The 12,183-nt window shown below is 42.4% G+C and overlaps 1 protein-coding gene across 2 annotated transcripts in view; it reads left to right on the forward strand.

The window, feature by feature from the left end:
- Positions 1-12,183, forward strand: part of LOC309552379 (acetylcholine receptor subunit epsilon-like) — a 66,150-nt gene that overhangs the window by 14,371 nt on the left and 39,596 nt on the right. For both annotated transcript variants that reach the window (XM_082253323.1, XM_082253322.1), the window contains exons 2-3: positions 5,668-5,804; positions 9,697-9,741. In XM_082253323.1, the coding sequence (XP_082109449.1) occupies positions 5,668-5,804; positions 9,697-9,741 (182 nt within the window). The remainder of the gene's footprint in view (positions 1-5,667; positions 5,805-9,696; positions 9,742-12,183) is intronic.

Here is a 12,183-nt window from a genome sequence, read left to right on the forward strand (position 1 = left end):
TACAGTTTTATATCTTTATGTTTGAAGCCTGAAATGTGGCAAAAGGTCGCAAAGTTCAAGGGGGCCGAATACTTTCGCAAGGCACTGTAGCACTATTCCCATAAGAGGTCTTCCCAATTTCAACCCCACAGCCAGGCACATTAAAAGCTCATTCACTGTTTCTCCAAAAACTAGTCTAGAGGATGTTGTTTTTATTTTTGGAGAACTTGGATAAGGATGAGGGTAGTGGTGGGATACTCCAAGAATGAAAAGTATGTACGCTGAGGACTCAGTCTTCCTTTCTGCTTTCAATAGTAGCAGCAGAAGAAGTAGAGTAAAGCCCCTTCTCTTTAGTGGACAGTATCTGGACAGAGCTCTTCAGGCACATCAGCCAGTGTCCCCTTCAACAGACCCTCAGCTGACTATAAGGCACCAGAGGGGTAGCTAGAGCACAAAGTCCCCAAGATCCAGCAATATTGCCCACTTGAGCCCTCCACATGGCAGCCTGTGCCTGAGAGGGCAGTGTGCCCCCCTCCGGCTGGACTTCTCCAATCTGGGACAAGACCAAGAGCTCAGTGTGTTCCCTGAATAAACAAAGTCTCCCAGCATGCCATCAGAGGCTGCCTCTCTGAGACTGGCTGGGGTTGTATAAATATTCATGCTGTCATCTGCATAGCTTCATACCTACTATCCCGAAACTTCTCAAGTCTCCTGGATACAGAGGAAGCTATAGACCAGACTGGCAGCAACTGAACACACTGAGCAGACCCATACCTCCCAACTCTCTGAGATGGGAATGAGGGACACCTATTAGCAAAAGTAAAGTATGTAGCATAGGACATGCACCCTGCCCCCCCCCCCCCCTCCTTAAAGGAGAATTATACAAAAAACGATTGGTTAAACTCCTTTATATTGGCTTTTGGAATTTACAGATGCAGCAATTAAAAAATTGGTTAAAGGTTTAGCATTGAAAAATAAATACTTTTAGATAGATAAAGAGTGCATTTTACATACAATTATATAAATCAGACCAAAAATGAGGGACTGATGAGGAGGGAAGAGGGATAGAGGGACTTTGTTCAAAATCAGAGACAGTCCCTTGAAATCAGGGACAGTTGGAAGCTATGCAGACCTGACTAGCAGATTGCAGCTTGATCTGATCTTCATCTGCAACTGATCAGTGAGCAGAATATGCTTTTGCCTGTCGGACCAAATACGGCCACACTGACTACAGTGCGGCAACTAAATTTGCCCATCAAAACACAAACTATCACTTACTTAAGGTGGATGTAAACCCCATTCATAAAACTGGACCTCTTCAAAGCCCTAAGTCCCGTGTCTTTCTCCTGCTCCGTTCTTCTGTTATCAGCATGATAACTTCTGACAAGTTCTCCATCAACTGAGATAAAACCAGGCTAAATTTTGTGTCGGGGTGGGTGCTTTAAACAGATTAGCAGACAGCTGGTCTATTGACAGCACAGCTCTTCATGTTTCTTCCTTTTTATGCCTATGTGGGGAGGGGGTGTGTGCCTTTCCTCCAATCAGCTGTCTCACAGTGTAAGGCAAGAATCTACACCCACAGGTGAATCAGGAAGAGAAAATTCTAACAGGACGTGTACTTTCTAAACAGTATAGAAAGCTAAAGACAGCAGATATACAGGTAAAACTTATGTAGGGAGAATTGTTTCATTTCTGTGTATCATCTGAGGCTGTTAATTTCACTGGGTGAAGGTTTACATCTACTTGTCAGGGTCTGCGGGTGGGGAGCTTATCGGAATCAGGAAGCCCCCTTTAACAAAAGGGCCCCCAGATCCGCCCCCCCTATAATGGATATTGGGTACATCGTACCCCTACCCATTCACCAAAAAAAGTTTGCAAAAAAAATAAAGACAAAAGCCAGGCTTTTGGTAAGTCCTTTATTAAAAATAAAAATAAAAAAATTGTGTCCCCCGATGTAAATCCATCGCCAATCACGTCGCCTGCCGAAAAATAGAAAAAGAAAAGAAGCTCCTGCCTCTTCACACGCCTCGTAAAGCTTTTTGAGATGTGACAGCTCTTTTATAGGAACCTGACATCACGAGCGCCCCATAATGCACTGCTCAGGTGCAGTGAATAAATTACTGACGTCAGAAGGGACGGAGACGCCAGTGGGCGGTGTCCCAGCCCCTTTCCTATAAAAGAGCTGTCACAGCTCCAGCAGCTCATTACGCTGGAGGCGTGTGAAGAGGCGGGAGCGTTTTTTTTTCTATTTTTCAGATGCGGCGGTGGTCGACGTGATTGACGATGGATTTACATTGGGTGACACTATTTTTTTTTATCTTAGCACCTACCTAGGAGGGTACACAAGAGAGGGGGAAAGAAGCCTCCATAAGTAGGAGAGCTAGGGATTTTTAAGGTGCCAAATAACTCAGGTCATAACATTGTTTAAAAGAATATACATTTTATTATTTTGTTTTTATTTTAAAAATTAAAAATTTTAATTATTTTAAAATTATTTCAAGATTTAAAATACATAGATAGACCACAATATTTAAAAAAAGAAAAGAAAAATGCCTGTGTAGATTTTTTTCCAAAGTTAATCAAATAGATTATTAGTGATATAATCGCAAAGTATGTTTCACCAGATGCGGTTTCTTCAGGGGATGTATTTAGTGCTACTTCTAAATAAGAAAAATATACAGAGTAGTATAAAAAAATAATTATTACACCAGGAAAAAAAAAGGGAAAATTGAAAATTTTCTGGTTTAATAATTATATTCTTATATTTCTCTGTATATTTTTCCGTATACATCCCCTAAAGAAACTGCATCTGATGAAACATACTTTGCGATTATATCGCTAAAAATCTATGTGATTAACTTAGGAAAAAAATCTACACAGGCATTTTTCCTTTCTGGACAGAAATCCCGTGAGCTACTATGTTTGAGCTGACAGACACACCAGACAAACCGTTTTATCCCCACGGATTGTCAATGTATTTCTTGATTGAGCACTGGTGATCGGGACTGTTATTTAAATGACACCACCGATTAATTTCAAATATTGTGGATATTCTGGAATAATTTTATAGTGACATTATATCAATCTTCATGGATTCACCGAGAATTGTTGCTTTCTGCATGTTACTATTTTATATTATATTTACAATATTATTATTGGATAATTTGGACACTTTTTATATATGTTATTGATGTTATTGCACTATATTGGCACTTTAGACACGCCATCATATAGGTTTCACAAAAGATGGCTGTTTATTTATTTTTTTATTTACTTTTATATTTATTTATAACATTTTTATTTTCATTTTTTAAATATTGTGGTCTATCTATGTATTTTAAATCTTTGAATAATAAAATTAATATTCTTATAGACAATGTTATGACCGAGTTATTTGGCACCTTAAAAATCCCTAGCTCTCCTACTTATGGAGGCTTCTTTCCCCCTCTCTTTTATATTACAATTGGGATGCGGTGCCCTTGAGCAATTCTCCTAGAACATATCTTTCTTGTATTTTACCTAGGAGGGTGCTACACAGGTATAGACGTGAAGGGACAGATTTAGGCTGTCCATACATTATTCAGTTTTCCTTTAGATTTACCAAAACCATATGAGGTCAAACCTAAACACTTTCAGTTTGTATGCAATCAGGCAGGCCCTTGCACTACATAGTTGAAGCTAATTCTAAAGGAAATTTAAATTTGTATAATGTATGGCCAGCTTTATTGTTAGGGGTGGTAAGTTTTAGCCTTATACTGTACTTATGAGTGACCAGTGGAGGACTGGGCCAGGGGGCGGGGGGGGGGCAATTGCCCCCTGGGCCGCTCTAATTCCCCATAAAAAGGCTGCACCGCTTCTGCCACAGACATGCCTAAAGGATTCCTGGTAAAGAGAAGTAAAAAGTCCCTGCTGCTGACCTGCTGAGTACGGGTTGAAGACCAGGACAAAGCACAGGCCACCCCCCCCCCCCCCCAGCTTGGATGGTGTAAACTGTGTCTGAGCAGAGGCCGGTTTAATGCCCCACTGGAGACTCTTCAGCCCCTGCCAGCCCCAACCAAGCCATCCCAGCTCCCACCAACAGCCCCCTGCTGGCAGACCGGAAACCCGGAATCAGCTAGTGAGTAGAGAGTACCTGGAGTGGAGCTTCAGCTGGAGTGAGGGTCAGGAGGAGGCTGGGAAGAAGGAGAGTGGGAGTAGGGCAGAGTCTCTGCACCATGGGCCTCTGGTTTGTACTTGCCCCCTGGGCCGAAAGTTGCCAGTCTGCCCTGTGAGTGACCAAAAGTGTTACCACGAAGCAAAGCAATGCATCATAGAGCTCACTGTACTGAAAAGTAATGCATTGCCTAGAAAAAAGGGTCCATGTTTGTTTTCCGGTCTGTTAGCAGTCCATTCAAAAAAAGGTTTGCCTTAATGCAACTCATGTTTATGTGCAACATGAGTTAATGCAACCCCAAGGATCAGATAGGTGTGAGTCCGCCTGTGAATCAGATAGATGTGAGGATCAGCCTGTATGAAATCTGGTCTTCCTCTACAGCAGACCACATGACCAAGGATCTGGGTCTTGACATGGGTAGACAGCAATGGGAAGGGCCGCAGATCAGCATCTTCTCCAGGTAAGAATTTCAACCCTTCAGTTATTTTCTGCCTATCCATCCAGCCAGCCATCCATCCAGCCATCCATCCATCCATCCATCCAGCCACTCATCCAGCCATCCATCCATCCATCCATCCATCAATCCACTCTGTTAATAGTTGAGCCTATGTTAACTCGTTCACGTCAAAAGGCAGTTGCAAGATGATTTTGCGTTTAGGTCCCAGACCTACGACCCTTCAGTTCTACTCCCTCGTGCAGTGAATTTTCCCCCTCTGGCCAGGAGATGTACAGGCACACAGCACTCAAGCTTGGTGGACATACATCTGATTTGTTTATTTACAGCTCACACATTTATAGGTCATTTCAGCGGGAAAAAAACAGTTTAAACTGGTGTACAATCCATGGGTCAGTTTTAACAATAGAATATATCTAATAAGACAATACATGAAAGGTTTTGTTGTCCCTAACACATTGATGTAAATGTGAGACGTCTTGTGTCTGAAGTTGCTTATTTGTGGATGGGCCTTCCCGTCTATGCTCAGCTGTCTGATGTGTTAATATGTAAGTACTTATCAATGTATTCAGGTGTCTTCTGTAATCTATATGTAAAGTCTAATTGTTAGTGTCCAGTAGGTATGGCTGAGATGTGTTGATGCTGTCTGAAATGGTAATGAATGACTTGTTAATGTAATTTCCAGAGACCACATTCCATTGTGAGTTTGGCACTAGCTGAAATGTATGTCTCTGGTATCGGGGGATATCAATATTTCATTAAGGAACATTGATGCAGTCTTTCAGCCTAGGTCCATTTTAGCTATAAAAAATACTTTCTAACCCATAAAATACAAGTGAATATGCATTCATATTTGTCTGAAGTTCAGCATTCTGGATATTCCCAACTTAACAACCGCTACCAATCGGACCCAGTTCAAGAAGGACATCTCATCTCCCATCAACTCCCAATAGTTTCACCTAAAATGTCACTAAGTTTTACAAAACATTAGCTTCATTTAACCGCCTTCTTGCCTTCCTCTGCCTAGGGGGTGAATTTTTGTACATTATGCTTGCTGATTGGCTGTTCCTTTGTCTATTAGACTCGCTGGCCAGTGAGGAGAGTCAGCTGTTAAACGACTTGTTTTCCAACTACGACAAAAACTCTCGTCCCGTCAAATCCATCCATGACATCATCGAAGTCCGTCTGAAACTCACGCTGACCAACCTCATCTCCCTGGTAAGTGATCTGAGAGGTTAAGAAAAATATATATCACAAGAAAAGTGCCCGGGTCATGGAGACTATGTGAAATGGGGAGTATTAAGTGCCTAAAAATCAGTGGCAGCAAATTTTGATTTAGTTTGAGTCTTAGTCTTTTGACTAAAATGCCATTTTAGTTTTAGTTGTATTTTAGTCGTTAAATTAAAAATAGTGTTAATGTAGTCGGCGCAAATATTTTAGTAGACAAAATTAAACACTGCTAAAAACACACCGAATAACAAAATAGTACAGATTAAAGATCTATTTTTATTTTACAGATTAAAAAAAGTTTTTCCCCCCATTAATATAAAAGACATTTGATCACAGCTATAAACATATGGTAAGAACATCTATACACCAATGAGCAATGAAGAACATTTGGATCGATGCATTTCGCCCACAAAGAGCTTCCTCAGGATCCACTTCATTTTCCAATCTTTGTAATATTATAGCTCATAAGTGATACCAACAATAAAATTCAAATATAATAGCAAATATATTCATACCATACAAAAGCAAAAAAACCTAATTTCATAAACAGCTATGCAGTTTCCAAAAGGGGAAAAAAAGACAAAAAAAAAAAAGGGGGGGAATTAACCGATCCTACAGGAAGTGCGCAAATTTTAAAGTATATATACACTCACCAGCCTTTTTATTAGGTACTCCTTGATAGTACCAAGTGTGACCCCCTTTTACCTTCAGAACTGCCTTAATTCTTCATGGAATAGATTCAACAAGGTGTTGGAAACGTTCCTCAGAGATTTTCCTCCATAGTGACATGATAGCATCACACAGTTGCTGCAGATTTGTCGGCTGTACATCCATGATGCGAATCTTCCGTTCCACCACATCCCAACGGTGCTCTATTGGATGAGATCTGGTGAGTGTGGATGCCATTGTGACCTCATTGTCATGGTGAAGAGACCAGTGGTGAGATGATTGGAACTTTGTGACATGGTGCATTATCCTGCTGGAAGGAACCATCAGAAGATGGGTACACTGTGATCATAAAGGGATGGACATGGTCAGCAACAATACTCAGGTAGGCCATGGCGTTTAAACAATGCTCAACTGGTACTAAGAGGCTCAAAGTGTGACAGGAAATTATCCCCCCCCCCCGACCATCACACCACCACCAACCTGAACCGTTGACACAAGGCAGGATGGATCCATGCTTTCATGTTGTTTACACCAAATTCTGATCCTACCATCTCAATGTTGCAGCTGAAATGGAGACTCATCAGACCAGGCAATGTTTTTCCAATCTTCTACTGTCCAATTTTGGTGACCCTGTACGAATTGTAGCCTCGGTTTCCTGTTCTTAGCTGACAGGAGTGGCACCCGGTGTGGTCTTCTGCTGCTGTAGGCCAACTGCTTCAAGATTCGATGCATTGTGCGTTCAGAGATGGTATTCTGCATACTTTGGTTGTAACGAGTGGTTATTTGAGTTACTGTTGTCTTTCTATCATCTGGAACCAGTCTTCTTCTTTGACCTCTGACATCAACAAGGCATTTTCCTCCACACAACTGCCGCTCACTGGATATTTTCTCTTTTTCCCACCATTCTCTGTAAACCTGAAAGATGGTTGTGTGTGAAAATCCCAGTAGATCAGCAGATTTTGAAATACAGCCCGTATGGGACCAACAACCACGTCACATTCAAAGTCTTTTAAATCCCCTTTCTTCCCCATTCTGATGCTCCATTTGAACTTCAGCAAGTCGTTTTCACCACGTCTAGATGCTTAAATGCATTGAGCTGCTGCCATGTGATTGGCTGATTAATGTTTTGTGTTACCAAGTAATTGAACCGGTGTACCTAATAAAGTGGTCGGTGAGTGTATATTTATTATGACCATAAATGTAAAGGCTTACCTATAATAGATATATATTTTCTCCTTATTTTGCCTAACTTACTGAGTCTTAGGAGGTCAGAGGTGAAAGGTCACCCATAGTCATGCATGCATAGCAGTTTCAGGTAACAGAGCTCTGTATAGAAGCGACTGGAACAGCAACAGGACACTTTGATATTGCTAGGGTTTCTTTGCAACTGGAAGACAGTGTGTGCATGAATTAAGTCGGCCATAAATGGTGCGATTTTATTTTATGCAACTACAGGAAACAAAATCTCTCTATTCCACCATCATCAGTGTTGATGAGGGAATCCCTCCCGTGGACCTATTCTATTCTCTAGGCGGAGGGCCCGTGGAGCCGTCCCTGCCGGGAGAACACACAGTGATTATTGCTAGCGGCTATGGCCTCTGCCAATAATCGCATGAAAAATCCGACATGCTGGTTATACCCAAATCAAACGATTGAGCAACTTAGGCAAAACCAGCATGCCAAGAGATGGTTCGAATCTCGGCCGGTCCCTACTGAACTGGCCGAGATTCAAACCATCAATGGCCGGCTTTAACCACTATATAACCACGACTATATACGGCGGCAGTCAGCCACTCCTGGGCAAAACGGCGTACCGGTACGTCGCTCGCCCACAAGCCTCTAGGGGCTCCCGCCCCCGCTCGTTCCCTGACATTCCAGCGCGAGTGACCGGCGGCTCTGATGTCCGCCGGCCACTCGCGATCTCCCGCTGGAGAGGGAGAAAGGCAGGCGGCTGATGTAAACAAAGCTGCCTGTCATTCTCCCTGGTGTAACTGCAGAGACTACACGATCCTGCTATGTAGGATCCATGTCTCTGTGGTTACATCACAAGCCACGCCCCCACAGTTAGAAGCACGCCCCTAGGGACACACTTAACCCCCTGGATCTCTAATAAAGTTAACCCCTTCCCTGCCAGTGTCATTTTTATAGTAACAGTGCATATTTATAGCATTGATTACTGTAGTAATGTCACTGGTACCCCCAAAAGTGTCAAAAATGTCAGTCAGGGGTCCGATCTGTCCGCCGCAATGTCGCAGTCCCGCTAAAAAAATCGCAGATCGCCGCCATTACTCGTTTAAAAAAAAACAATAAAAATGACATAAATCTTTCCCTTAGTTAGTAAACGCAATAACGTTTGCGCAAACCAATCAAAATCCGCTTATTGCGACTTTTTTTACCAAAAATATGTAGCAGAAAACAAATTGGCCTAAAATGTTAAAAAAATGTGATTTTTACATTTTTTTTTTTGGAATTTCATATAAAAAAATTTGAAAAATATTATTTTTTCAAAATTGTCGCTATTTTCTTGTTTATAGCGCAAAAAGTAGAAATCGCACAGGTGATCAAATAGCACCAAAAGAAAGCTCTGTTTGTGAGAAAAAAAGGACATCAATTTCATTTGGGTACAGCGTCGCACGACCGCGCAATTGTCCGTTAAATTCCATTTAACCTCAGGCAGTCTCTCAGCTCATAGAGTCTACTTACTACATAAGGCTGGCCATACACTAGTAGAGTATTGAATGAAAGTTTCTGCAAAAACTCTCAGTACAACAACTTGACGAATGTCGTTGGAAATTACTGATTTTGTTTGCTTTTAACATTCCATTTTGGAGTGGATGGACTTCTCCAAACCGGAACCACATTGGCTGTTAGAAATGTGTTCATTCGAGAAAAAGTTTCCATCCTGCTCCTTCAAATATTCTCGTCACTACAGTTGAAAAAGAACATCGTTTTGACCCCACTAACAATTAGAAAACGAAATGAATTTATTTAAAATTAAAGGGTTTTGAACACAACTGGACTAGAATATGGCCAGCTTTAGATTGTAGGCTTCTCGCGGGATGTGATTATGCAATATGGAAAGTGCTGTGTAAAATATAAATATATAATAAAAAAATAATTAAAAAAATATTATTAATAATAATAATAATAATAAAATATCACTTGCAACATCAGTTCTAACATTTTTTTCTGATTTTATTTTCATTGACAGAATGCGAAAGAAGAGACTATGACAACGAATGTATGGCTCCAGCTGGTAAGAGGAAAACTCTGGAATGAGGGCAGGGACTGATGGCAGGGCAGGGACTGATGGGACTGTACAATATGTATGTAAAGTGCTGAGTAAATCAACGGCATTATAAGTACAAGTACCTGTAATAAAAAAATAATTGCACTTTACATTTAATTATCTATCATTAGTATTCCCCTCAAATAATGTGTATTAAAGTTAAAAAAAAAAAAAAAAAAAAAAAACATATTATTGTAGCTTGTGATATATCATTATAGTGTATCTATACAGTAATTTAGTCTCCTTCTAATAATGTGTAGTGTTAAAAAATATATGTGTGTGTGACTATATATATATATTTATGGTCGGAGCCCTCCAACCCGAGATAGACGTGAAACCACATAAAGACGCCACAAGACTCACAACATAACATAGACCTGAGGTGTGCCCTGGTCAGCTGGTCGTTACACCAAAAAGGGGGCATACCCAAGATAAGTAATAGTTGATTGTAGAAGAGGGATGTGAAGGAAGTGCCCTGCAAAGGGGATGGGAGGGAGGGTATTGTGCACTGGAACGGACAAGGAACACAGGTGAGTGGGCTGATTAAATACCCCTCCTGGGCTCCTCCCATAAATTTAGGCCACAACACAGGCCTTCTAATTTATGGTCGGAGCCCTTCAACCGAGATAGACGTGAAACCACATAGACCTGAGGTGTGCCCTGGTCAGCACACCAAAAAGGGGGCAAAAATACCAGGATAGGTATAGCTGTTTTATTGGTATTGTCAGGACCTGGGCTTGAACCTGGGACCTCTTCTGTGTCTGGCATTGATTCTTCTCACTGAGCTATCTTGGACACTGGAAAGATCCCTGCCTGATCTATTGGACAACATTGGCTCGTGTCTTGATTGCTATTGGGCCTTGAACTCCTTGCTCCTCCCATGAACTTCCTATATAAGCCTTGCCTCTGCACTTCCTGTCACCAGATTATTGTGGTCTGATCCTGCATACTACTTGAGCTACTTCTATTGCTGTTTGGAAAACGACTTTGGCTTGTTACCCCAACTACAAAACTCTCCTTATGCATCGACCTTGGCTTGTGACCCCAACACGGATTATTGGTCTAGTAATTCAGACTTTCCTATCTCTCGCAGACCTGAGAACTGAGCTTGCCTGATGTTGTCGGCCATTGGTCTCCACTCATTACAAGTATTCTCCTTACAGGTATACATGACGTTTATTGGGCAAGCTTGGTGAAGGCTTGCGACATTTCATTCTGGGGATTCGAAATTTCCTGGGTAAAGCAGGAGGATTTCCATCTGCCTAATCTTCTGATGACATTACCTGGCACCCCGTGCCGCTCCGATCCAGAAGGAGTGCCCAGCAAACTGGTTAGGGGTGAGGCTTAAATTAGCCAGGAGGATGCGAACATGTCTGATGAACTGGCTAGCTGTTAGTGGGCTGGAAGGAAAAGGCAACAATGGGCTGGAGCTAAGCTCAGCAGGCGTGATAACAACTGATCCAGAACCGCTACTGGACACCATTCATTGTGGGTCTAGAAGAATTTGATGTCGACCCCAATGCCGGACTGATGAGTTTTGGAAACTGCCAGATGTAGGACAAAATGGTCTTGAAGGTAGGCCAGATGGCACCTGCGTAGCACCTGGCAAGTAAGTGAACTCACCAGGCCGTAGGAAGCCGTAGAAGGCCAGGTAGAAAGCCACTTCTATGACCAGGCTGGGGACTGTGACAGGATGGCTGACATGTCCCGAACGTGGAACTTAATATGGGCAAGCGTTTGCTACTGGCCATGGGCAAATGTTTCTGGGTGCCACGCAGCAATGCTTTGACCGCATGGGTCGCCAACAAAGAGGGTTTCCCAGGGGCTTGTAGGGAGAGGAAATGCTGATGCCAGCTAGGTACAGTCTGATAGTTTTATGGGACAGGCTCAGATGACTGTGGCAGTAAAACATAAAGGCCAGGACGTGCTTAATGTGACCTGTGCCTGTCCCGGGGCATGTGGCCAGGAATCCCCATAGGCATTCCAGGAGGTGCGGTAGGCCTTCAGCCTGTTGGGCGACAGTGACCAGTTTATGAGCAGTGTAGGGTTGTGAAGGTGGTCTTTTAGCCCATTGTTAGCTGCGACCAAGGTGGGGTAGGAAATGAGGTCGGTCGGCTTCAGGTCTCTGTAATAAATACAAAGGAAAATTGAGGTAAGACAGTGAGTCTACTGCGAGATTGCACTTGCCAGGTATGTAAGCACAGTGCACATTGAAATTGTAGTGAAGGGATATCTGCACCAGCCTGCGTAGATAGGACATGATGGCCAGGGACTTGGACCTGCCTTTGTTGACAATCTCAGCCGTGGCTAAGTTGTCAGTGCAGAAGACCATGGTCTGCCCTGCCAAGGTGTGTCCCCAGACCTGAGCTTCCACAACTATAGGGTAAATCTCGATCAATGAGGACGTCT

This window comes from Pelophylax lessonae (assembly GCF_965119305.1).
Source record: "Pelophylax lessonae genome assembly, chromosome: 4".
Taxonomy (NCBI): Eukaryota; Metazoa; Chordata; class Amphibia; order Anura; family Ranidae; genus Pelophylax; species Pelophylax lessonae.